Source organism: Pongo abelii, chromosome 16, assembly GCF_028885655.2.
Source record: "Pongo abelii isolate AG06213 chromosome 16, NHGRI_mPonAbe1-v2.0_pri, whole genome shotgun sequence".
In the NCBI taxonomy this organism is placed as follows: Eukaryota; Metazoa; Chordata; class Mammalia; order Primates; family Hominidae; genus Pongo; species Pongo abelii.
The window spans coordinates 68,430,723-68,456,173 of record NC_072001.2 but is presented as its reverse complement, the minus strand read 5'-3'; the positions used below and the strand labels follow the sequence as shown (position 1 = coordinate 68,456,173).

The following is a 25,451-nucleotide window of genomic DNA, read 5'->3' as shown; positions in this document are numbered from 1 at the left end:
CCTGTATTCCTACAAAGATATTCCACAATATATTCCACAAGAGTAAAGCAAAATAAGTAAAGTTATTCCAAATAAACTAAATTAGAAGGGTTTCCATTAACTGGGCAAACTGTTGGAACCAAGCTGATAGGAGGTTGTTAGCTGATTGTAATGTGCCCAAAATTGGAATACTGATCCAGATTTTTACATTACCCATCCCTCTTGTTTCTTATGAACAGCAGAAAGAGATTACTGGTTGGTTCACAGGAATAAGCAGAGTTAGCCTAAATTGCAGAAACAAACTTAAAAACAACTAATGAGACTAGACTTTAATAGTAAGTGTACCATAGTTCTTGAAACATAATATTTCTATGTCCAGTTTCCCATTTTTACCAAAGACAAATCATGGTAAGGCTGATTTGCTTTATTATACTTGGCCTGATTATTGTATAAAGTGCAGCAATAATAATTATTTTTCACATAGGATCTTTTAAAATTGGCTTTGATGGAACTCTATTCCATAGAAGGAACCTTAGATGAGACTTTTTTAAAGCCGAGCCCTGCCATGGGCTTGTATCCTCAAATACCTATGAATTGGGTAAATTCCTCTCTTTTTGAGGTCCCAAGATAACTTGGGGTTCCTGGACCTGTGAGCAAGTGACATTCTTTACTTGTCATAGGTCAGAAACCCTATACAGGGACTGTGTAGGCAAGGTACAAGATGAGTTCCCCAAAGGGCTTTTATTAGCTCTACAAGTCAAGTTTGATTCCTTAAAGGAAAGCACATCATTCCAGTCAAAGCCTTGGTAAAATAATCAATTTCTCCAACTGAGTCCTGTTACAAAAGAAAACAGATTCTTATATGCAAATAATTATATTGCCATAAGTTAAGAATACTCACAACTAGTTTCCAAATTCTGGAGAAATCAGGTAGGAAGAAACAAATATGTTCCAAATTTTGTTCACAGCAGTATACTTTACTCAATTGCTACAAGCTGCAAATAGCTCAAAAAAAAAATTTCCTTGACTCTGAAAAACAAAACAAAGGATCAGCAACGTTTTAAGCAGAGTTAAAAAGATTACTTCAGTTTTCTATTGGTTCAGTTAATTCAGTTGACTCCTATTCTATCTGATATTCATGAAGTTTCCAGCTCTTCATGAGAGTTCTGCAGGTTGTTTCCTCTATTCTAATGTTACAATTTCCAAAGTTATTAGAAATCTGCATTTAAGAACACCTGCTAGAGTTTTATAGTTGATTATAAACTACCTTTTAAAGAGGATTAAAACAAGACAACAATTGTCTGGATGATAAAAAGTTTTAGGACAGCCACTATTAAAGCCACAATTGATAAGGAAATTTGGTTACTTCTGTGGCACACAAAATGTTATGTAACAATTATAATTATTAATAACATACACTAAGTTATATTAAAATTATAGGAGTTTCCCATAACTTTGGACCATATACCAATAACACATTTATGCAAATATAGTCCAAAGAAAGCAAAACACCATTTCACATTTGACAATGCTTCCTGTATGATTTTTCTACCAAATAAGCCAAATTTCACCTTTACATTAATGTACGATTAATGTTAAACCCAATTTTTAATAAAACTTTATAGACATATTTACCCAGTGTTAATGTTTAACCATAAGGTAAGATTTTTTTTTTTTTTTTTGAGACAGAGTCTCACTCTGTCGCCCAGGCTGGAGTGCAGTGGTGCAATCTTGGCTCATTGCAAGCTCCACCTTCCGGGTTCACACCATTTTCCTGCCTCAGCCTCCCGAGTAGCTGGGACTACCGGCGCCCGCCACCACACCCAGCTAATTTTTTGTATTTTTAGTAGAGACGGGGTTTCACCATGTTAGCCAGGATGGTCTCGATCTCCTGACCTTGTGATCTGCCCACCTCGGCCTCCCAAAGTGTTGGGATTACAGGCGTGAGCCACTGCGCCCAGCCAGTAAGAGTCTTATAAACCTTTTATAACCCTTTACATTTTTTTGTGAAAGAGCAGATTAGTGCTCTAAGAAAAACCTGTTGTGCTTCTATTCCAATGTTTAATTTACGGAAAAACTGAATAATACAGCTTTAACTTTAGCCAATATGTTCACACGCAGAATATCTTACAATTAATTTTTATGAACCTTCTACACCTTGTTTAAACTTTAGATTTTTTTCTTACTTAAAACAATCCTTTAACACTTTAGGCAGAAAAAAAATCTACATTCTCATGACTTCTTATAATCTTTACCAAAACACATTTTACTTTCTTTGCACACCTTGCATGTGAAATTGTTTCTTTAGTAGTTTCAATTACATGTTATAATGTTAACTCTTAGCAACTTTTATTTTTGGTGAAAATCTTGGTAAATTCAAGATTTTAATTATGCACTAGGTATAGAGCCTCGCCTAGGACGCACCAGGCAGAAATGCAGATAAGAGCTGACTCTTGGCTGGGTACCGTGGCTCGTGCCTATAATCCCAGCATTGTGGGAGGCTGAGGTGGGCGGATCACCTGAGGTCAGGAGTTCGAGACCAGCCTTGGCAACACGGTTAAACCCTATCTCTACTAAAAATACAAAACTTAGCCGGGCCTGGTGGCACATGCCTGTAATCCCAGCTACTCGGGAGGCTGAGGCAGGAGAATTGCTTGAACCTGGGAGGCGGAGGTTGCAGTAAGCCGAGATCATGCCATTGCACTCCAGCCTGGGCAACAGAGCAAGACTCTGTCTCAAAAAAAAAGCTAAGTCTCAGGCTGGACGTGGTGGCTTATGCCTGTAATCCCAGCACTTTGGGAGGTTGAGGCAGGTGGATCACTTGGGAGGCTGAGACGGGCTGAGGTCAGGAGTTCCGAGACCAGCCTGGCCAATATGGTGAAACCCCATCTCTACTAAAAATACAAAAATTAGCCAGGCATGGTGGCAGGTGCCTGTAGTCCCAGCTACTCAGGAGGCTGAAGCAGGAGAATAGTTGAACCTGGGAGGTGGAGGTTGCAGTAAGCCAAGATCGAGCCACTGCGCTCCAGACTGGACAACAGAGCAAGACTCCATCTCAAAAAAAATATTTAAATAAATAAATAATCCTTTCAGATCTCTCATTACCCAACTTTAGCCATGCCAAGCTGCCAATATTTCTAGCTTCTGATCTTTTACCAAAAGTAACCTCCTTTGTGCTTAGAGAAAGGAAAATTTAAAACAGTCCACAGAGAAGAGAATAGACAAGGTCACGCAGATATTTAAACCATAAACGACTTACTTCCTAGATGGGGAACTGAACCCGGACCACCACTGTGAAAGTGCAAAAACCTTAGCTACTGAGCTACAGGATGGGCCCATCTCTATTTTCTTTCTCAGAAGAAATCTAGAGTAGTTAATTTTGAGCTTGCAAAGGCTTTTAACTATTTAATATGATTTTTTGAGTTACTATGACATGAACCCTAAAATTCCTGTTCCCTGAAGACAGAGACCAAAAGAAAGTACCGCCACGTGGTTAAAAGGTGAAGCTCCCAAGAACATAAAGCAAGGTGGAGACTTCATCCAGTTTTTTGTTTGTTTCAGGGACCTGCAACCAAGTTTGTGACCGACCAGCTTGCTGAGTCATCTTGAAAAGCGGACATGCAGGTGTTCTAAGCCCATGTTTTATCCTGAAGTACCCCCTTGACACAGAAAAACGAATTCATAGCACAAAATACACCAGCTTAAGACTAGCCTTAGAATTCCCTTTCGCATTAATCAAAACTTTACAAAGGAGATAAAGATTTTTTTTTCCATTCATTCAACAGTTTGCACAGAGAGAGAGAAACCCAAAATCTGACTGGTAAGGAATTATTTCCCTTTTGCCAGCGTGTCAGGCTTCTGGGTTCCCTTTCCCTGAGTGGCCCTACTGATCCGGCTTATGTCACCATCGCCCCAGGGGCCAAGCTGCATCATAAAGGAAAATTTTTTTTTTTTTCATTCTGGCCAGAGCAAAATACGTGTGATAACAAAACATAGACATTAGCTACTCTGCTTAGCACCCAATATCAAACTGTCAAGGCTTAAATTTGCCCCCAGATGGGCCTGTCATCTTTAATCCAACCTCCAACTAGGAGTTTCAACACATGGTCTCTGGGCAAGATGGTCGCCCTGAGTAATAAAAAAGATAAGAAAGAGAAAGGAGAGAAAGAAAAGCATCGCCTGTGGCAGGATGGGGAAAGCGAAATGATCAGGGAGGCCAGAGAAAGACCCACCCATTGCAGCGACACTGAAAAGTTCAGGTGGCTGCTGTCAGTAGAGCAGGGATCTTTTCCAGCAACCATATCAGCTCTCGAGTTTCCCATTTTAGGGAGGAAAAAGGTCCCCATGTCCCAAGATCCTGTACATGCCTAATCCTATCACCCACAGCCATCAGCCAAGAGTGCAAAGCAGGTTAATCCAAAGAGATAGCAGTTAACATCTCATAGTGCCAAACCTATTCTTAGTCAAGATGGACTTTACCGAGAGGGGTCTCTAACCCCCTAAAATCTTAGAAGGGACTCTAACCCTCCTAAGTCGGGCCTCTAACCCGGGGTTGGTCAAGCATCCTTGCCTTTTATTAAGAGGGGCCTTTAACCCACTCTGTCTTGGAGAGACTCTAACTCCCCGAAGTTGGGCCACTAACCCAATCCCATTCTTTACCTGGGTACTGCATCACTTACCCAAAGTCTTCCAGTCAGCACTGCAGTCTATTTTCTTTGGGTTGGGGTGTCTCCTCGGTATCGTTCCCTCCATTGTTTGCCAGAAATATGTTACAGGACCCCAACACTTACCCAAAGGTAGCCGTTGGGTCAGTGATTCTGCACTATAGTCCTTCTGTGATTGCCGGAAATATGTTACAGGACAGAGGTCCCAATCCAGACCCCAAGAGAGGGTTCTTGGATCTCGCGCAAGAAAGAATTCAGGGCGAGTCCACAGTGCAAAGTGAAAGCAAGTTTATTAAAAAAGTAAAGGAATAAAAGAATGGCTACTGCATAAACAGAGCAGCCCCAAGGGCTGGTGGTTGCTCATTTTTATGGTTATTTCTTGATGATATGCTAAACAAGGGGTGGATTATGCACGCCTCCCCTTTTTAGACCATATAGAATAACTTCCTGACGTTGCTATGGCATTTGTAAACTGTCATGGTGCTGGTAGGAGTGTGTAGCAGTGAGGATGACCAGAGGTCACTCTCATGTCCATTTTGGTTTTAGTGGGCTTGGGCCGGCTCCTTTACTGCAACCTGTTTTTGTTTTTTGTTTGTTTGTTTTTGTTGTTTGAGACAAAATTTCGCTCTTGTTACCCAGGCTGGAGTGCAATGGCGTGACCTCGGCTCACTGCAACCTTCGCCTCCCAGGTTCAAGCAATTCTCCTGCCTTGCCTCAGCCTCCCAAGTGGCTGGGATTACAGGCACGCACCACCATGCCCGGCTAATTTTTATATTTTTAGTAAGGACAGGGTTTTGCCATGTTGGTCAGGCTGGTCTCGAACTCCTGACCTCAGGTGATCCACCCGCCTTGGCCTCCCAAAGTGCTGGGATTACAGGTGTGAGCCAACACTCCTGGCCTGCCACCTGTTTTTATCAGCAAGGTGTTTATGACCTGTATTTTGTGCTGACAAAATCTCATCCTTTGACTTAGAATGCCTTACCCATCTGGGAATGCAGCCCAGTAGATTTCAGCCTCATTTCACCCAACTCCTGTTTAAGATGGAGTTTCTCTGGTTCACAGGCCACTGACAAATGGAGAGGGGTCACTTTACCCAGAGTTATCCTAGAATCTTAATGTTAGTATGGACCTTAGAGATTATTTGTCTGTCCTGCCCCACTCCCATTTTACAGATGAGAAAACCAAGGTTGGAACCGAAAGGTCCCAGAGGGAGTCTGTGACAGAGCCAGGAGCTGACCTCAGCCTGCCTCTCTGTTACCTAAACCCCAACTATATTAGTTCCTACAAATCCTAATATATGGCTCTGGAAATTCGGGGGAAGTATCTGTTTTTGTTGAGTTGTCCTTGTGGTCATGTGAAAGCAATTTACTTAATAGCTGCAGCCTGGGCCCCCCTAACCAGACACCCTTCCGGGAGGTGAGGGAGATCCGGTGTCCTGACCAGAACGACGGAAGTTAGGGATATTGTGGGACTGGGCAGGTTTACATAAGGAAGATTGGTGACCCTGACACCGGGAGAGACGCACAGTCTGTGGAGAGGGGCTCTGCTGGGCCTGGACATTTTCAAGTCCAATGCAGAAAGGAATTCCAAGTCATCTCCCAGCCCCTGACCCTGCACCATTGGCTGGTATTTGGAAGCAGATGTGCCTCAAAGATTGCAGCTGGATGAGACCCAGTCACTGAGTTGTCCAACTCGCATTTCCCTATTTTACAGAGGAGGGAAAAGAGGCTCAAAGAGGGGCTTTGCCTTTACCAAGATCACATATCCAGTTGTTAAAAGAGCTGAGTCTCGGCCGGGCATGATGACTCACGCCTGTAATCCCAGCACTTTGGGAGGCCGAAGCAGGCGGATCACCTGAGGTCAGGAGTTCAAGACCAGCCTGGCCAACATGATGAGACTCTGTCTCTACTAAAAATACAAAAAAATTAGCCGCGCATGATGGCAGGCACCTGTAATCCCAGCTACTCGGGAGGCTGAGGTAGGAGAATCGCTTGATCCTGGGAGGTGGAAGCTGCAGTGAGCAGAGATCACGCCATTGCACTCCAGCCTGAGCGACAGAGCGAGACTCCATCTCAAAAAAAAAAAGAGCTGAGTCTCGTGGCCACCCTTTTACTCCTTGAACGCCACTGGCATTTCACAGTGCTTCCCCCCAAACCCCCCAAAACAGGAAAATCAATCCTCTATTTTATACAACCCAATGGGCTAGACTACAGGCCTAGACGTGCAGGCCCACCCTCTCAAGGCTTCACAGCTCAGATCTGCTGGAGGGCAGAGTTGGAAGTGCTCAAGGAAGAGCCATCTTAGTTGTTTATTTGCCTGTATTAATAGAAATTAGGAGCCATGTGGGGGCACAGTGCCCATTAGTGGGGGTGATAATACCACCTTATCATGGTGCTTATTTGCATTAATTACTCTCTATAAAACCTACCACCAAACCCTGGGGGAGTTGAAGTGAAGCCTGCTGTGTCATGGGTGACTCTGAGTGTGAGTAGGAAGGGTGGCAGTAAGGGTCTAGCATGTTGTGTGCCTCTGTGTTTTTCTGGGTGAGTCTAGGCCTCATCAGTCATGTTTAAGGGTCATTTGAATATGTATTTCCCCACTGAGGACAGCTTTGTGATGAAGGTAAAGAGACTTGGATTTTGAGTCAGAGTATTGTAAGTCCAAATGTTTGCCTTAACACCACTGACTGGCTGTGTGACCATGGGCAAGTTACCTAACCTGTCTGAGCCTTAGAAGGGCTAGTAATCCCTACCTCTCAGAGTTATACAGATGGAAGTAATATCTAACCTTTGCCCATTGATGGCCTTTGCAGGTCTTTGTTTTTCAGAACCATATTACTGTAACAGTGACCTAGGATCCTGGCTCTAATGCTTTCATCCTTCTGATGTTTCTTTTTTCTTTTCTTTCTTTCTTTTCTTATTTATTTTTTATTTTTGTGTGTGTCTGTGTGTGCGTGCGTGTGTGTGTGTGAGAGAGACAGGGTCTCACTCTGTTACCTGGGCTAGAGTGCAGTGGTGCAGTCACGGCTCACTGCAGCCTCAACCTATTGGACTCAAGCGATTCTTCTGCCTTGGCCTCCTGAGTAGCTGGGACTACAGGCACACGCCACCATGCCTGGCTAATTTGTGTATTTTTTCTAGAGACAGGGTTTCACCATGTTGCCCAAGCTGGTCTCAAACTCCTGGGCTCAAGCAATCTGCCCACCTCAGCCTCCCAAAGTTCTGGGGATTACAGGCATGAGCCACTGCACCTGGCCATCATCCTTCTATTTCTTAGGAGCTTGAGTGTGCACGTCGAAGGATGGATTTGTGGGATGGAGAGAGTTTGCTCCTGGGGTGTCAGAATGTCCTGTCTGAGACACTAGCATTCAGTAAGTATCTGTTGAATGAATGCTTACAGTTGACTCAGTGGGTCTGCTGTGTAAATAGGACAGATGATTATATTTCCCAAACCAAAAACCAGGACATGTCCTGACTCATTGCCTGATATATAGGATGAAAACAGGGCCAAATATTTGAAACTGGGACTCTGCTTTTGAAAACCTGGCCGTGGGGTTGGTGGGGTGGTCACGTGGAGCAGGAGATTCTTTTCTCCCTTTCCCTCCTCCCTGAATGTAAGAGGCTACCACGAAATGCAGGGCAGGGCACCCCCCAGTCCCTGTGCTGTCTAAGGCAGGTGCCCTTCCTGCATCCCACAGCACACAGCTCCAGGCACACTTCACACCCTCCACTGAGGGAGGAGTTGCTCATGGCTTAATCTGGAGGAAGAACTGGAGCCTCCAAATCATGGGGCTGAGTAATTAAATGCAGGGCTTTAAGCAGTTTTATTCCCCTTGCGTTGTAAAAGTCTAGCCTAGAGGCTGCTGAGAGCCCTGTTTGCCTCCCCTGCAGCCACACCTTTGGCCTTGCAGTCCATTTCACCCAGTCCGCCAGCCAGGGGACCAACAGCTAGATGCTGAGACGTTCCCAAGCGGAATCCAACCTCCCACTGCCCCCCACCTCTCCCCCATCCAGGCCCCTGTTTGTCAGAGATGGCTGTGAGAGGGGAGAGATGTGGATTTATGGCTGCTGACTTGAAAGACAAAGTTGCCTTTTGTGTCAGAATTGGGTGCGGGGAGTGGTGAGCTGGTGGTAGTGAGGGAGAGAGTAGGGAGGGGCTGGGGTTCAGGGGCCCAAGGCAGGCGGTGAAGGACTTGAGGAGGCCAAGAAGGCAGACGGAGGCATCCAGAGGCTTCTCAGAGCAGGGTCACTAGGCAAAGTCCCAGATGGGTCAGTCACCCCCAGCGAAGCCATCACAGTCCCCTGAGGCTTTGTAAATGCCAGACACCCATTTCCCATACCCACTCCCACCCACTCCAACACCCAGATGCCACACAGCCTCCCCGCTTCTCAAAACATACTCTTTGGGTTCAGAGCCTTCATTCAACTCTCAGACGCTCCTTTGGAAGCCCAGGGAAGTAAGTCATGCTTCCCCCACCCCAGATGATCACAGCCAATCAGTGTGGGGGTTCTTCCCTAGCAGAGCCAAAGTCAGGGGCTAAGTGGGGACCCAGATGATGGGTACATGGGACAGAGGGTTGGGAAGGGTGAGCCTGGGCCAGAGAACCCTGATGACAAGACCACTACCCCACCAGGGACCCTGAGCAAGTGGCCAGCCTCTCCCGGATTCAGGGTTCTCTCCACCACCTTTCTCCTCATAGACTTTTAGAGATGGGACATTTGCAGGTGCCTTGAGGAGTTTAAAGAGCATTTGACATGGCTGGCCTCCTTGCCCTCCAGGGGCCATCTTACCCCAGCTGTGCCCTACTAGCACTCTTCCTGGTGGCTCCGGTGGCTCCGGTGGCTCCGCGTGGAAGCCAGAGTAGCCATCGGACGCCTGAGTTCAGCAGGTGTTTTAACTATACCTCGGAGAGCCACATCCAACCCCCGGAATGAGCCTGGCTAATAAAGGGTTGGGTTTATAGGCTTCATAAACATTTTACTAGAGAAATCAAGGCCTCAATTACCCAGTGGCCTCTTCCAACTGACAGCTTGTCTATTGGGACCCCTGTGAAGCCCCCAGGCAGAAGTAAGGTAGAAGAGGCTCTGGTTTATACCCTGCTGCTTCCCCCCACCCCACGTCCTCCCCCCACACCATTCAGGCCTTGCAAATTCAGTTTTTACTCCCTTCTCCAGACAGCTTGAGCTCCACCATGCACTCCCTGAGCCTTATCCCCTCTGAGGAAAGAGGTTGCCCCTTGGAGAAGAGAGACACCACCATTTCTTCCTGACCCCTCGCCCTGCTCTTCCACAACCTCTCAGTTCCCTTTTAACTCAAGATTATACCATCTTCCCTCAAGAACAGATAGCAAGTGTTTGCTCTCTGCCAAGGCCTGCGCTAAGCAGTTTACAAACATAGCTCATTGAATCCCCCTATTGCAGTGGCTCTAGTGACGTGAGCTGTGATCATCCCTGTTCATAAGTGAGACAATAGAGATTTCCAGAGATTCTATCACTTGCCCAAGATCCCACAGCCCATAATGGTGGTGCTGAGATTTGAACTCAGTTCTGTATGATTCCAGAACCTTTACCATTAATCTCCTCCCTATACCACTACCTCAAACAGTTCTGAGCCCAAGAGGTCGAGGTGAACTCGGGCAACACAGCGAGACCCTGTCTCAAAAACAAACAGAAAAAAACAAAAAACACAAAAGCAAACAAAGTTTTAGCAAGTATTTCCCCACTGGGAACAGAAATCTTCCCATGTGAGGCCTTCTCTGCCCTGCAGCGTGACAGCCCTAGCGTGGGATCCGATGTGGGCCTCGTCATCAGTCTCTGAGTCCACGTGGCCAAGAGGGGAGAGTGCAGGCAAGGGCAAGGCTGGCCAGTGATGAGGATGGAGAGGAGGGATGCTCTCTGGCGGGACGGCCAGAGAGACCATGAGCAGGAGAGAAGGCAGCAGAGGAGGTAGGGGAGTCCACGGCCTTGCTTCGGGTCTAGAGCAGCACTATCCGATAGACTTCTCTGTGATGACTGAAGTTCTTCTATTGGTACTGACCCATAGTGTAGTCAGTAACCACTTGTGGCTGCTGAGCACTTCAAATGAAGCTAGTTAGAGGAAGGAACTAAATTCTTTAATTGTATGTAATTCTAATTTTTTTTTTTTTTTTTGAGACGGAGTTTCGCTCTTGTTGCCCAGGCTGGAGTGCAATGGCGCCATCTCGGCTCACCCCAACCTCCACCTCCTGGGTTCAAGCGATTCTCCTGCCTTAGCCTCCCGAGTAGCTGGGATTACAGGCATGAGCCACCGCGCCTGGCTGTAATTCTAATTTTAAGGGCCACATGTGAGGCTGGGCATGGTGGCTCATGCCTGTTAATCCCAACATTTTGGGAGGCCCAGCTGGGAGGATCACTTGAGGCCAGGAGTTCAAGACCAGCCTGGCCAACAGGGCAAAACTCCGTCTCTACTAAAAATACAAAAAATTATCCAAGTGTGGTGGCAGGTGCCTGTAACCCCAGCTACTTGGGAGGCTGAGGCATGAGAATCTCTTGAACCTGGGAGGCAGAGGTTGCGGTGAGCTGAGATCATGCCACTACACTCCAGCCTGGGTGACAGAGCAAGACCCTGTCTCAAAAAAGAAATAAATGGCCACATGTGGCTTGTAGCTACCACATTAGACATCACAGACGTGGGATGGTTGATGATTGAAACTTACTCAAAGTCTTCTGATGATGTAAGGCCCTGTGGGCTATGAATTTGACTGCTCTAGGTACCTCATATATGTAGAATTCTACAGTGTCTTTTTGTGACTGGCTTATCTCACCTAGCATAGTGTCCTCAAGGTTCATCCCTGTTGCAGCATGTGTCAGGATTTCCTCCTTTTTAAGGCTGAATAATATTCCACTCTATGGATGTAGCATATCTTGTTTATCCATCTGTCAATAGACACAAGTTTCTTTCACCTTTTAGCTATTGTGAATAATGCTGCTATAGACATTATCAAATATCTCTTTGAGACCCTGGTTTCAGTTCTTTTGGGTATATACCCAGAAGTGGGATTGCTGGATCACATGCTAATTCTATTTTTAATTTTTTGATGAGTTATCATACTGTGTTCCACAGCAGCGGCACCGTTTTACATCCCCATCGACAGTTACCATTTTCTGTATTTTTGATAGTACACATCCCATTGTAGTTTTGATTTGCATTTCCCTAAGATTAGGGTCTTTTCTCTCTCTCTCTTTTTAATGCTAGGTCTTCACAATCCAATGTGTATTTGATACTTACAGCCCATCTCAATTTGGACTGGCCACATTTCAAGTGCTTAATAGCTGGCCACTATATTGGAAAATGTGGGCCGGGTGTGGTGGCTCACGCCTGTCATCCCGGCACTTTGGGAGGCTGAGGCAGGTGGATCACTTGAGGTCAGGAGTTTCAGACCAGCCTGGCCAACATGGCAAAACGCTGTCTCTACTAAAATTACAAAAATTAGCTGGGCATGGTGGTGCGTGCTTGTAGTCCCAGCTACTTGGGAGGCTGAGGCAGGAGAATTGCTTGAACCCAGGAGGCAGAGGTTGCAGTGAGCTGAGATCGCACCACTGCACTGCAGCCTGGGTGATAGAGTGAGTCTCTATCTCAAAAAACAAAAAAAAAAAAAGAAAAAGAAAAAGAAAATATGGTTCTAAAGGGAAAAGTTGGGGGCAGTGGGTAGAAGTGTGTGGGATTCAGGCATGTGTCTGGAGTAAGCAAAAACATGATAATCATCCCAGCTGCCTGAGGAGGGGCTGGATATCCAGAAGGCTGCGTGTCCCTGGTCTTTGGCAGGGATAGATACAAGGAGGGAATGGGTCTTGGTGGCCTTCAGAAGAGTCTGTGGTTCACAACTACCCCTCTTGAATGGCTGTATGACGTGGGGACAGCCGGCACCTCAGAGCCCCAGGGCCCCTCGCTTTTGCAAAGGTTATGTTTTGAACTCTCCATCCAAACATGCCCCCAGATCTTTTTACCATCATACACCGGATAGGAGTGTGGCTATGGCCAAAGGGTGGGGGGTCTGAGCTTCCTTCCCAGCACTCTACTTCGACCCTTTGCTGCCCCCCACTTCCCCCTGGAGCCTGTCTAATCAGATCCAGGCCTGACCTCGCCAGAGGTCCTGGACCAGGAAGAGAGTCCCCCTCCCCTCCCTGAGCGGCCCTAGATCTGGCTCTCAGGAGGCCCTTCCCCTTGGGTGATTTATAGAGGTGTCCAGGAACTGTTTCCTGCCTGTTTCTGTTCCCTTCCAGCCCTGTGAATTGCTAAGCTCACTCTCTGCCCTCTGTCTCTCCCCTCAGCCTGGTCGCACCTCTGGTGGGGGCAGGGCGGTGCTGGGAGATTCCTTCCCAGATCGCTGTGGACAAAGGTGCCTTCTTCCTTTCTCCCCACCTACTGCCAAGCAGGACTTTGTCCTCCCTGTCGCTTTCTCTGGCCCTCACACCTGGAAGACCATTGCCCATCACCCAGCTTGAAGTGAAGGACCCAAAACTGTCCCTACCAGGCCAACAGATATCTGCAGGAGGGTAAAGCATCAAGAGCCCAAGTCACAGCACCACTGTCACGTGCACCAGCCACAGACACAATACCACCAACACCAGACATAAATACTCAATGCTAACACACTAGCTGGTCTGTACTGTCATCAGCAACACAGTGGCCTGCAGGGTGACTTGTTCAGATCTCAGGGTGCCCTGAAGTCCGGCCCTCAGCCCCACTTCCTCATGTTTGCCCAGGGACCCTCTCCCTAGAGAGACATAATGAGGGACAGTCCACCTGGCTCTGTGGCCTGCTGGCACAAGCCAGGGCATAAACACACTTGTGAATCAAACATGTTCTACCCTGAGAAACTAGAGGGGGCTGAAGTGGCCCCAACATCCCTTTTCCTCAAACTTCCTAAAGAAAAAAATTCTGTGCCAGTCCAGGCAACATAGGGAGACCCTGTCTCTATAAGAAATACAAAAATTGGCCAGGCGCAGTAGCTCACGCCTGGAATCCCAGCACTTTGGGAGGCCAAGGCGGGCGGATCACGAGGTCAGGAGTTTGAGACCAGCCTGACTAACATGGTGAAAGCCCGTCTCTACTAAAAATACAAAAATTAGCTGGGCATGGTGGCGTACATCTGTAGTACCAGCTACTCCAGAGGCTGAGGCAGGAGAGTTACTTGAGCCTGGGAGGCGGAGGTTGCGGTGAGCCGAGATCATGCCATTGCACTCCAGCCTGGGTGACAGAGCAAGATTCCGTCTCAAAAAGAAAAAGAAAAAAGAAATTAAAAAATTAGCTGGGCGTGGTGGTGCGTGCTTGTGGTCCCAGCTCCTCAGGAGGCTGAGGTGGGAGGATCACCTGAGCCTGGGAAGGCTGCAGTGAGCTAGGATCATACCACTGCACATCAGCTTGGGTGACAGTGTGAGATCCTGTCTCAAAAGAAAAAAAAGAAAAAATACTATTGCTTATGAACCAGATGTGCGTGGAAGATTTTAGGAGACTCCAGCTAAGCTGAGTTTGCTGGCCCAGAGATTGTGGATCCTGTTCATGAAGACAGATGGGGAGGCAGGGCTGGAGGGGCCCTGAAGAGCGGCTCATCCACTCCCTTCATTTGTGGCTGAGAGGATGCTGCCTGCCCAGGGTCTCACAGAAATCTTGGGACGCCTAAGGAATATGCAGGACTGACCAAAGATTTGAGAGAGGGTATAAGGAAGGGAGGGAAGGAGGAGCCTCAGATGAAGAGGACCACACCCTCCTCTTGCACCTGTCCTTCCTGGACCACATCTGCGCAGCCAGCTGGGCTCCCAGGGGTGGGAGTGAAGAGCCATCCCTAGAGGTCATTACCTTTCCTCCACACCGTAAGAAGAAGCTAGTCCAACATGCAGTCCACTCTGCGGTTACCTGGCCTTGGAGAGTGAGAAACTTGTTGGAGAACTAAGGGACATCCCAGCAGAGAGCCTAGGCCTCAGTTTCCCTTTCCTAAAGTAAAGAGATTAGCTTCAGATTCATGGTTTTCAATTACTCTTAAAGGCAAAGCTACCCTTCAAACTAAATGTTTAGCAGAACTGTAACCAAGTAAAGCTGATCAAGAGGTACAGCAAGGTGCTGCTCTGATGGAAGGGAAATGTGAGCAGGAGATGGACTTAACTGCATCCTGGGGTCCCCAGGGGACCCTTAGGAGTCAATCGCACTATACACAGTGACGGATATGAGACTGGCTCCATACCTGTGACCCTTCCAGCTCTAGCGCCATGTCCAACTGTGCTGTGGCTGCTTAGTGCTGTGGGGAGGAGGAGGGAGCCAGGCAGTGGAAGCCAGACTTTCTCCATCCCCAGCGCCCTGATAAGAAGCAGTCCTTTCCCTTGTATATTTCCTCAGGCCAGCTCCTAGCACTGGGCGCCTCCAGGGAGCCCAGAATGGGGCTAGAAGCACAAAAGGATTCATTCCTTAATGAGGAGGCATCTGTAGTCAGCCGAGCCATTAGTCCCCACCCCAGGTCCCTGGGGGACTGCGAGCTCCTCTCCAGCTGGAGTGAAGAGGAGGCTGGCAGCTCCCCATCTTCAAAGGAGCAGGGCCTGGGGGATGTAGACAGCTGACCTGGGAGCCTGGGTGCCCTCTCCACTCCCTGGGCTCATGGCATCCAGTTGCCTTCCTGGAGGTGGAGGGCTAGAGGCAGTAGAGGGGCTCCAGCAGCACCTCGGCCCCCTCCCCCAAGCCCCTGGGCTTACCTCCCTTGGCCAAACACAGCCTTTGGCCTGAGGCCGGGAAGGCCCACCTCCCAGTGCTCCCTGGGGATCCCCTCACCAAGCCTGATGGGAGCACCAGCTGGGATACTTGCCCCTACCTCCCACCCCCAGGGCCCCAAGGTACTGTTTATAAGGGCTGTACCTACGTGGGGATGCGTATGATTGATTACCTGCACAGAACCAGAGGTACACACCCGCCGTAGCAGTGGACGGATTCCCGTCCAGACACAGACACTCAGACCACGTACACGGAGACACAGCCCCGCACACATGTACAAAGAGGCGCACACACCCATCAGCCACACTCCCAGGAGGCCCTCAAAGACGAGGCGGCAGGGCGGGGATTTTTATGCATGTTTATATTTAATGAACCACATGCAAATGAGATGGAGAACACGCCACAAAGGAGCCAGCCCCCAGAGACTCTGGGTGGAAGGGCACAAAGGCTCGCCTTTTGGGCTGCCGTGGAGGCCAGATCAGGCTGGTGGATTGAGGGGGCCTGAGATGGGGCATGGGGGCCACGGGAAGGGTGGCCTGCCCACACCAGGGAGCCAGGAGCAGGAGCCAGGACCAGCTCCAAGTGTCCCTGCTGCTGTGGGGGAGGGCTTCCTCTGGGAGGGGAGCGACTGTCCCAGTTGATGGAGTGCCTGAGACGAGGGGCTGCCTGCCTGGACAGATGGTGTACCGCCTTCCCGCACTTGAAGCAAAGTGGATTTTAATGAAATCGCAGCCCTGGTGCTGAAGCTGGGAACCCGAGTGGGAGGGGCTCCTTCCCCAGGCATTACAGGGTGGGGTTTGGGCATGGGTGGAAAGCGGGGTGGGCAGGAACACTTAACCAGCCTGTAACTGGGAGGGGATGGTGCACCACAGCCCCTCTGCACTGATGATCTCTGCAGACCAGAGTTCAAGCAGTTAGTTCAGATCCCCAAAAGGTGGGGAGGGGTCCCTGAATATTTATGACACATTGAAATGTAGATTGGTAGGTCTGACAGTGTTCTGAGAGGCTTGTCACCTTGGATGGATGCAACACCCTCTTGGGGTGCATCGAGAGACTGCAGATGAACTGGGGGTGGGGGGAGGAGGAGGAGGAGGAGGGACCAAAAAAAAAGCTCCCAGGCCCTGGTAACCAGGGCCTGATGACCAGTGTCCCTGCTGGGCAACACAGGACTAATTACTTCCCTTCTCTGAGCCTCAGCTTCCAATTCTATAAAATGTGGAGCACTGAGGATCTGAGCCCTTGCCTGCCTTAGGGAGAATTTACAAAAACGAATCTGAAAGCTGCTGAAAAAGTGGGGTGTGGGGCTCAGGAGCAGGGCTTTGTCTGATTGGCCTTCATGGGTCAGTTTTGGGGACCAAGGCCTCCAAGGGAAGTCCCAACAGCCCAGGATTTCCTTATTAGAGGTTTGTTATCCAGAAGTTTGTCCAGACTTTTCACAAAGTATCCCAGCCCAGCCTATACCACCTCTTAGGGGAGATGCTTCCTAGCTATTGGAGGCTGGGGTAAGTGCTGATGGGTCCCCCAAGCTATTGGCCTCGCAGGAAAACTCCTGCCCCTTGATGGAGTGGGCTCCAGGTCTCCGTGCCTGTGACGCCACTGCAACCCATTCTCCCCTCACCTCTGCTCTCAGCAGCACACTGCACTCATACACTTCTCTTCCCCCAGCCATGTCGGACTTCCACGTGCATCCCCAGGCCACCGTGGGTGAGGAGGGTGGTGTGGCCCGCTTCCAGTGCCAAATCCATGGGCTTCCCAAACCCCTGATCACTTGGGAGAAGAACAGAGTCCCAATTGACACGGACAATGAGAGGTGAGCCACGTGTGGGAAAGAGAGGGAGGACAAAGAGGTGGCCAGTGACTCTGGCCTTAGAGAAGGACAGCCCGCGGCTCTGGGAGCTGCAGTTGGTGCCCACAGGTGCCTGAGATAGTGGTGTTTCTGCAACCGCAGTTTAGACTGTGTATCCACATGACTTGCTGGGCCCAGATTGCAGGCTCATGGATGTGTCTGAGGATGTGTGCGATCGTTGTCAAGGCTGGAATTGAGGGTATGTCCACCTTCGAAAGTCCCAGTGTGTGTCTGATGATGTTGGGACGGTGCAGTGCTTGGGTCCTGGGCTGTGTCTTGGATGCCCAGAGTCTTTGTGGCTGATTATGTCACTGGCTGTGCTGGTGGCCAACTATGTCCCTCCCCTCAACAGGTACACATTGCTGCCCAAGGGGGTCCTGCAGATCACAGGACTTCGAGCTGAGGACAGTGGCATCTTCCACTGTGTGGCCTCAAACATCGCCAGTATCCGGATCAGCCACGGGGCCAGGCTCACTGTGTCAGGTGAGGGCCCTTCAGCCCTTTCCCCCAACCTCCCCACCCAGCCTCCTCCTCCTCCCTACCCTTAGATCAACCCCCTTCAACTGGCCTCTGCAGCCTTCTCAGCCACGTGCGTGCAGAGTGCCAGGCTCTCTGCTGCCTGGCGTGAGGGTGCACAGGAATCTAAGGCTGGATCTCTGGCTTATTTCCCTCTGGGAATCCCATCCTATGCTGATCTCCAGGACTTCCCCATTGCTGGCAGCCCTGCAGGGCCAGCAGCAGAGGGACGGATGTCTGGAACGTCTTGGTCCCCTGGTATCTCTCTGCCCACAGGACCTGGTTTCTGGGCTGGTGTTTGTTTCCCACCCGCTGTGTCCTGGGCTGTGGGTGGGGTGAGGAAGCGGGAAAGTCCCCAGCTGAAGTTAGGACATGTGGCGTCTTCCTCCCAGGCTCGGGCTCTGGGGCCTACAAGGAGCCGGCCATCCTCGTGGGGCCTGAGAACCTCACCCTGACAGTGCACCAGACGGCGGTGCTTGAGTGTGTCGCCACGGGCAACCCGCGCCCCATTGTGTCCTGGAGCCGCCTGGGTGAGCCTCATCCCCACAGCCCCTGCGCCTCCCAGCCTGTCCCACCCCCTGGGAGGGCCGGTCTCAGACTCCTCACCCAGCTCCAGGGGAATTTGGAATCCTGTTTGTTCTCTGTGGGGGTCTATTCTATCCCTGTGACCGGGGAAGAGGGTAAGTTTCCCTCTCCTGAAAGGACCAGGGCCAGGGAGGCCCGCCTGCCCACCCCATTCTCCCCTCTGCAGGGATGGCTTAGCTCCCTGGGTTACCTTGTCCAGTCCCGGCAGTCCTCCCCTCACCCTGGCCTCGGGGACCCCAGCACCCTTCAGCAGCCCTCAGCACCCCAGAATCTGTCCCCTCCTGCTAACTCCTGCCCTCTATAACCTGGCCGTGTTCCTCAGCTGTGCAGTCCCAAGCCCGTAAAAGTCCCAGCCAGTTGTCAGACCCTCACTCTGGGCCCCCCAATCTCTAGCCTGGCCCCCTAAGTCCCCCAGCCTAAATCCCCAGGCAGCTGAAAGAGAGAAATGAAAGGGTGCAGATGGGCCCACATTGTCTGAGCAGAAAGGTCACTCAGGAAGGAAACTCTGGAGGGGGTGGGGTGGGGCCGCATTCACAGGGAGACTGTGCCACATTGTAGCAGCTGAGTGATGGGGAGGGAGGGGGCAGCAGGCAGGATAATGGAGTAGATTTCACCACTTCAGGGCCTGAATGGGGAGCTGTCTCCTTGTATTCTGACTGTGCTAATCTGATCCTGGTGGGGGTGGGGGAAGGGCTCCGTCCCTGGGAGAGGCTGGAAAGAGTGGCCTCACCATCAGGAGGAACCTCTAGGCACTCCAGGGACCATCTGGTCCAACATTTCCCAAAGCATGATCTGTCAAGCGGGAAGGAATGGCCTGCTGGTCTAACAAGTTTGGGAAACAAAGTTAACCGGGTGCCCCCCGTACCAGGTCACAGGGGCACTGTGATGTGACTTACCATCCAGGCATAGAATGGATATTTGACCATGGATCCAGAGAGACAAACCAGGCTGGGAAACGTCAATCTAAGACAGACTCCTTTACAGATTGTGAAACAGAAGGGAAGGGCCTTGCAGGTGGCCCGTGAGTCAGTGGTGATGCTAGGGTCAGGACAGGGTCTCTGCTGCTAGGCGCGAGGGTTCTGTGCTGCTCTCTGCTGCCTCTTCCATGTTAAGGGGCCTAGGAGGGAAGGGGCAGAGTCAAAGACTGGGGCTCCCTGGAAGATGGGAGGAAGGGCAAGCCATCTGGAAGTTTCCTTTACTTTCCTTTTTCCATATCTATATCTGACCCTCACCCATCTCCCCTCCCCTTCCTCCGCAGATGGTCGCCCTATCGGGGTGGAGGGCATCCAGGTGCTGGGCACGGGAAACCTCATCATCTCAGATGTGACGGTCCAGCACTCTGGAGTCTACGTCTGTGCAGCCAACAGACCTGGCACCCGGGTGAGAAGAACGGCACAGGGCCGGCTGGTGGTGCAAGGTATGGATCAGCCAACCCTGGGGAGGAGGGCAGGGATCTCCGCACAGTCCCTTCCTCCCAGCCAGGCCCAACCCCAGGGCCCTGTCCCACCCCAGTCTCCTGGACTCGCCCTGCCCCTCGCCTCTCACCCCTCACCGGCCCCCAGGCCAGGCCAAAGGCGGTTCGTTCTCCCCGAGGAATGCTTGCGTTGGGACTGGGTGGATGGTCTTGGTCATGCACCGGCCCCTGCGTGCCCTCCGGGGGCCGTCAGCACCCCTCCACCCTGGGAGTCATTTCCACTTTCTCATCTCAGCTGGTTTCCCCACCTGTGTCGCTCACACGTGTCTTCCCACGTGCTGTTTTCATTCACACGTGTGGCACGTCCACGCTCACACCTGCCTGCCTGTGCGCTCCGGGCCTGCTTGTCATTTTCACGCTGTCGCTGGCAGCCTCACTGCGCACGTAGAGCTGCCTCCTCTCCCGCGGGGTGGGGCCCTGCCGCTAACCTGGTCCTTCCATCGGCCTCTGGCCGTGGGGCTTTACTGTCCCCATGCACTGGGCTTGGATGAACATTTTTAGGGTTTTCCTGTGGTTGTTCCCTACCGGAGACCGGGGGAAAGGGTGGGAAGTGGGAGAATTAGAAACTTAAATGCCCGTTTGTTTAGCATTCCATGTGCCGTTAATCTGTCCAAATGAAAGTGATGGAGCATTTCTATTAAAAGTCCCAGCCTTTTAATAGAGGCTTGAGGCCTGGGATTGGAGGAGAGCGGAATTGAATGTGGGGGCGAGGGGGCCCCCGGTACTGAGGCTCATCCATCTCCCCGTCATTACCGCTTTCTGGAGGTGCAGCCAAACCTATTAGCACATTTATTTATTTAACAATTTCCTGAACAGGGAGCTCAGCTTGATTGCTTTCGGATACAAATGTCAGTCTTTTAAATAGTCATTAAAAAGGAGTCCTCTCGGGTCTACCTGGGGCGGAGGGAAGAGGGAGGTGGGCCATCTCCTGAGCTGGGCAGGAGTAGAGGCTAGGCCCCACCTGGAGGAGTCTCCAGGGGGCAGATGTGTGTTTGGAGCCCACCTCTTGCCCTGTGCATCTCCAGTCCCATCCCATTCCCTTCCTCATGCCGTCACTCACAGCTGTGTCTGTCTGCACCCCCACCCTCCTGACTCTTCTGGCAGCCCCAGCTGAGTTTGTGCAGCATCCCCAGTCCATCTCCAGGCCAGCTGGGACCACAGCCATGTTCACCTGCCAAGCCCAGGGTGAGCCACCGCCTCATGTCACGTGGCTGAAAAATGGACAGGTGCTGGGGCCAGGAGGCCATGTCAGGCTCAAGAATAACAACAGGTATGTGTGTGGTGTGTGCTGGGGTGAGGACCGGGGGAGAGCAGGGAAAGGGGGCCTTGGAGTGAGTGGCCTGAGTAGACTGTGCACCTCCCTCCAGGGAAGAGCACAGAATTGGGAGTCTGGAGATTGGATTGGAGTCCCAGTTCCGCCACCAACTTGCTGGGAGACCTCACACAAGTCATTTGTCTCCTGGAAAGACTCAGTTTCTCCATCTCTCAAATGGGGAGATTTGGTCAACCTCCAGGGAGGAGGGAACCTGAGGCTGTCTCTCTCCCCTGCAGCACACTGACCATTTCTGGAATTGGTCCTGAAGATGAAGCCATTTACCAGTGTGTGGCCGAGAACAGTGCGGGCTCATCACAGGCCAGTGCCAGGCTGACTGTACTGTGGGCTGAGGGGCTCCCCGGGCCTCCCCGCAATGTGCGGGCAGTCTCTGTGTCTTCCACTGAGGTGCGTGTGTCCTGGAGTGAGCCGCTGGCCAACACCAAGGAGATCATCGGCTACGTCCTGCACATCAGGAAGGCTGCTGGTGCGTGTGGCCAGCTCTGTTGCCCCTTCCTCTAATTCACTATTTCTCATTCCTTCCAATCCTGCATGTCCTGAGCCGATGCCTCCCTTTCCTTCTCCCCGCTCTCCCCCCTGGGCACCCTGGCTGCCCTCATTTCACCAGTGCTGGCAGGACTCCCCCAGTCCTTCACATTCCCCTGTCCACCCTGTGCCTCTCCAGACCCACCGGAGCTGGAGTATCAGGAAGCAGTCAGCAAGAGCACCTTTCAGCACCTGGTCAGCGACCTGGAGCCCTCCACAGCCTACAGTTTCTACATCAAGGCCTACACACCAAGAGGCGCCAGCTCAGCCTCTGTGCCCACCCTAGCCAGCACCCTGGGGGAAGGTGAGGCCTGGGTGTGCAGCACAAAATCACAGGCACTCAGGGTATCAGAGCAGAACCACCATGCACACTTGTTCAGGTTGTGCGCTGTGCAGGGTACCCCGCCCTGAGGCTGTCAGGGCTGAGTCTACTTGGAGGAAAGGGCTTCTTTTTCGAATTCATAGGAAGGTGCTGCTTTTGTGAGCACATGCCCTTGGCCAGAGGCCAGAGGGCTGTCAGGCTTCTGGGGGTGGGGGTCACAGGTGGAAGGTAGAAAGACAGAGCTTCCACTGAATCCTCACATCATGGCCTCCTTCTCTACCTGCAGCCCCTGCCCCACCCCCACTGTCAGTGCGAGTCCTGGGCAGCTCTTCCTTGCAGCTGCTGTGGGAGCCTTGGCCTCGGCTGGCCCAGCATGAGGGCGGCTTCAAGCTGTTTTACCGCCCGGCAAGCAAGACCTCCTTCACTGGCCCCATCCTGCTGCCTGGAACCGTCTCCTCCTACAACCTCAGCCAGCTCGGTGAGGCAGACACAGCCCAGGGCCTAGGGTGCTGGGCAGGGTGCAGCGCTGAGGGCCAGGAGGTGGCGTACAGGGGTCACCTCCCTTTTCCGGCTAGGACAGAACACGTGGTGGGGCAGGGGCAGTTGCTCATCCACCCTGCCTTCCTCCAGACCCCGCTGCAGTGTACGAGGTGAAGCTGCTCGCCTACAACCAGCATGGAGATGGCAATGCCACAGTCCGCTTTGTGTCTTTGAGGGGAGCATCTGAGAGGACAGGTGAGGGCTGGGGATGCAGTGCGGGGCTGAGTGGGTAGGAAGCAGGGAAAGTAATGGGGTGAGATAGCATGTGCCATGCTTGAAAACACAGGCTTAGACCACAGTTTGAAGCTTGGCCGTGCACATGCTGGCTGTGTGACCTTGGTCAAGTTACTTAACCTCTCGGATCCCAGTTTTCTCTATAATACAGGGATAATAGTACCTACTTTACAAAGCTGTGGCGAGGATGAAATGGTCCATGCTATTCCTAGTATCTGGTAAAAAGAACCAAAAAGATTGGTCTGGAGTCCTGCAGGCAAAGTCAAAGGATGTTCCCACTCCCACTTGGGAGTGGGAGCAGCTGAAGGAAGAGGAGTCCCCAGAGGCTGGGTGTTTGGGAGTGCTTCAGACCTGGAAAGCCAAAGCCTCCATCCCGTCCCTGTCCCCAGCCTTGAGCCCACCATGTGACTGCCGGAAGGAGGAGGCCGCCAACCAGACGTCCACCACAGGAATCGTCATCGGCATCCACATTGGAGTCACTTGCATCATCTTCTGCGTCCTCTTCCTCCTGTTCGGCCAAAGGGGCAGGTGGGTCCTGGGCCAGGGAGAGGGGCTGGGCTGCTGTGTGGGGGACCAGGCCTAGAGAAGGTGAGTGTGGGCTCACTGCCTCTGTCTCTTTTCTCTCTCCCTCCCCCCAACTCTTGGCTCACCCTTAGGGTCCTCTTATGTAAGGATGTGGAAAACCAGCTGTCCCCTCCACAGGGTCCCCGGAGCCAGAGGGACCCTGGCATTCTGGCCCTAAATGGGGCGAGACGGGGAGAACGGGGCCAGCTGGGCCGAGACAAGAAACGTGTGGATATGAAGGAGCTGGAGCAGCTGTTCCCCCTGGCCGGCGCAGCAGGGCAGCCGGACTCCAGACCCACAGTGAGTGCCCATGTCTTAAACAAACCCCCACCTCAGGCTCTGACACTTCCAATCCTGCCCCCCTTCACCTTGGCCACAGGCCTCGATCATTGGCCTTAGTGAAGTTGCAGGTCTTCTCTCTGTGTCCCTGAGTCAGGCAGGGAGACCTGGAGACCCTAAGCCCCAAGTGGGGTTGAGTTGGAGCCTGGCGCCCTGGCCCTCAAGCTAACGCCTGTGTGACGGGCTCTTTCCCCAGCAGGATCCTGCAGCCCCCGCCCCGTGTGAGGAGACCCAGCTCTCCGTGCTGCCACTTCAGGGGTGCGGCCTGATGGAGGGGAAGACGACGGAGGCCACGGCCCCCTGCTCAGGCCTGGCGGCTGCCCCACCACCCCCAGATGGAGGCCCTGGCCTCCTCAGTGAAGGCCAGGCTTCCAGGCCTGCAGTGGCCCAGGTTACCCAGCCAGCTCACTCGGAACAGTAGCCAGTGTCTGGCAGGCTCCAGAGGGTGGCCGGAGCGGGGCCCATTCTCAGGTCAAAAGCAAGATTTCTACTGTCATGTGGGATTTGGATGGTCCTGGGGGCTCCCCAGCATTTCTGTCCTGACTGCCTCTTGGGTTGTCAAAACCCAAGGCAGCCTTGACAGGGACCCCCCTCCCCGCCCCAATACCCATCAGGAGTTGGAGCAGTTCCTGCAGGAGCCCGTTCCTTCCCTGGGCTGACGCCCCCTCGCCTGCCTGGTACCCACATGACTTGGAACTGAACTAACATTTTTCTTTAAAAAGCAAAACTTATAATCAAAAAAAAAAAAAAAAAAAAAGGAGAGAGATAGAGGAAGGTGAATTAGACTCCAAAAGATGACCCTGCTGTAGCTGGGCCCTGACACTGTCACCCTCCACCTACCTTGTTTTCTCAGGATGGATTTTTGCTGTTTTGGCTCTCAGCACCTACCTCAGCCGGAATGAATGTCCTGGGGGCAGTGGGGCAGTGGCCTCAGCCCCCTTACCCCACAGAGCCCGAATGCACTCCTACCTCAAGTCCCCTTGATGGGGACCCCCTGTCCCTTCCCACACTGTTGTCCAGAGTAAAAAAAAAAAAAAAAAAAAAGCACTTCCCTGTTTCCAGGTGTGAAAGAAAACGTCTACCTCAAGCTACCTCAAGGCTCGCTGGCTCTGTGGGCTGTGTTGTCACTGGACCTGCCTCCCCGCCCCTCCTGCCCACAGCCCACCTGCCTCTCCCGCAGAGGGGAGGCCAGAGGTTGGGCCACCAAGGGGAACTCTTGTGGCCTACAGAAATAGAAATGGATTGGGCAGAAAGAAAATGTGAAAGAAGCCAAAAATGAGAGGAAATTTGTTCCTTGAAGTATAAATTGTCCAAACGAGCCACCTCCCAGCACACCGCCTGTCCCCATTTTGTCTGTCCACTCCCATTTTGAGCCAGCCCATCCTTGATGGGGATGCCCATGAGGAACCTGGGCTTGGGAGGGTGGCATCAGCTGGCCGCCTGCCTCCTGTCCTGCAGGCCTGGCCCCTGGAATGTACCATGTGTGGGATGGGTGTGTGGGAGGGTGAGGGGGTGTGGGTGTCCCCCGCAGAGGCGCCCCAGCCTCAGGCACCCAGCCAGCCTGATCCACCCCTTGACAGGGGAGCATCCACTGTCAGCAGCCATGGCCAGAAGCTATTTTTATACAAGGTGTGTTAAGGGTTATTTTCTTGTGACTTTTTGTTACTCTTTTCTGTTGTGTTGTTCTTTGAACTACTTAGTTAAAGAAGAAGAAAAGAAAACCAAGGAAACAAATACCTATTTTTGGTTATACTCAGAAACATTTTTTTAAATAGCAGAAGAAAAACTTTTTT

The 25,451-nt window shown here is 51.5% G+C and overlaps 1 protein-coding gene across 3 annotated transcripts in view; it reads left to right on the top strand.

The window, feature by feature from the left end:
* IGDCC3 (immunoglobulin superfamily DCC subclass member 3) overlaps positions 1 to 24,702 on the top strand; it is a 49,982-nt gene extending 25,280 nt beyond the window's left edge. For 2 of the 3 annotated variants that reach the window (XM_024232957.2, XM_002825563.3), the window contains exons 3-14: positions 17,046 to 17,190; positions 17,579 to 17,709; positions 18,135 to 18,272; positions 19,586 to 19,744; positions 20,906 to 21,071; positions 21,353 to 21,600; positions 21,799 to 21,963; positions 22,268 to 22,459; positions 22,612 to 22,716; positions 23,145 to 23,283; positions 23,412 to 23,619; positions 23,855 to 24,702. In XM_024232957.2, the coding sequence (XP_024088725.1) occupies positions 17,046 to 17,190; positions 17,579 to 17,709; positions 18,135 to 18,272; positions 19,586 to 19,744; positions 20,906 to 21,071; positions 21,353 to 21,600; positions 21,799 to 21,963; positions 22,268 to 22,459; positions 22,612 to 22,716; positions 23,145 to 23,283; positions 23,412 to 23,619; positions 23,855 to 24,079 (2,021 nt within the window). In that variant the 3' untranslated portion in view covers positions 24,080 to 24,702. The remainder of the gene's footprint in view (positions 1 to 17,045; positions 17,191 to 17,578; positions 17,710 to 18,134; positions 18,273 to 19,585; positions 19,745 to 20,905; positions 21,072 to 21,352; positions 21,601 to 21,798; positions 21,964 to 22,267; positions 22,460 to 22,611; positions 22,717 to 23,144; positions 23,284 to 23,411; positions 23,620 to 23,854) is intronic. The other variant, XM_054532799.2, reaches the window with a different exon arrangement.
* The last annotated feature ends 749 nt before the right edge of the window (positions 24,703 to 25,451 follow it).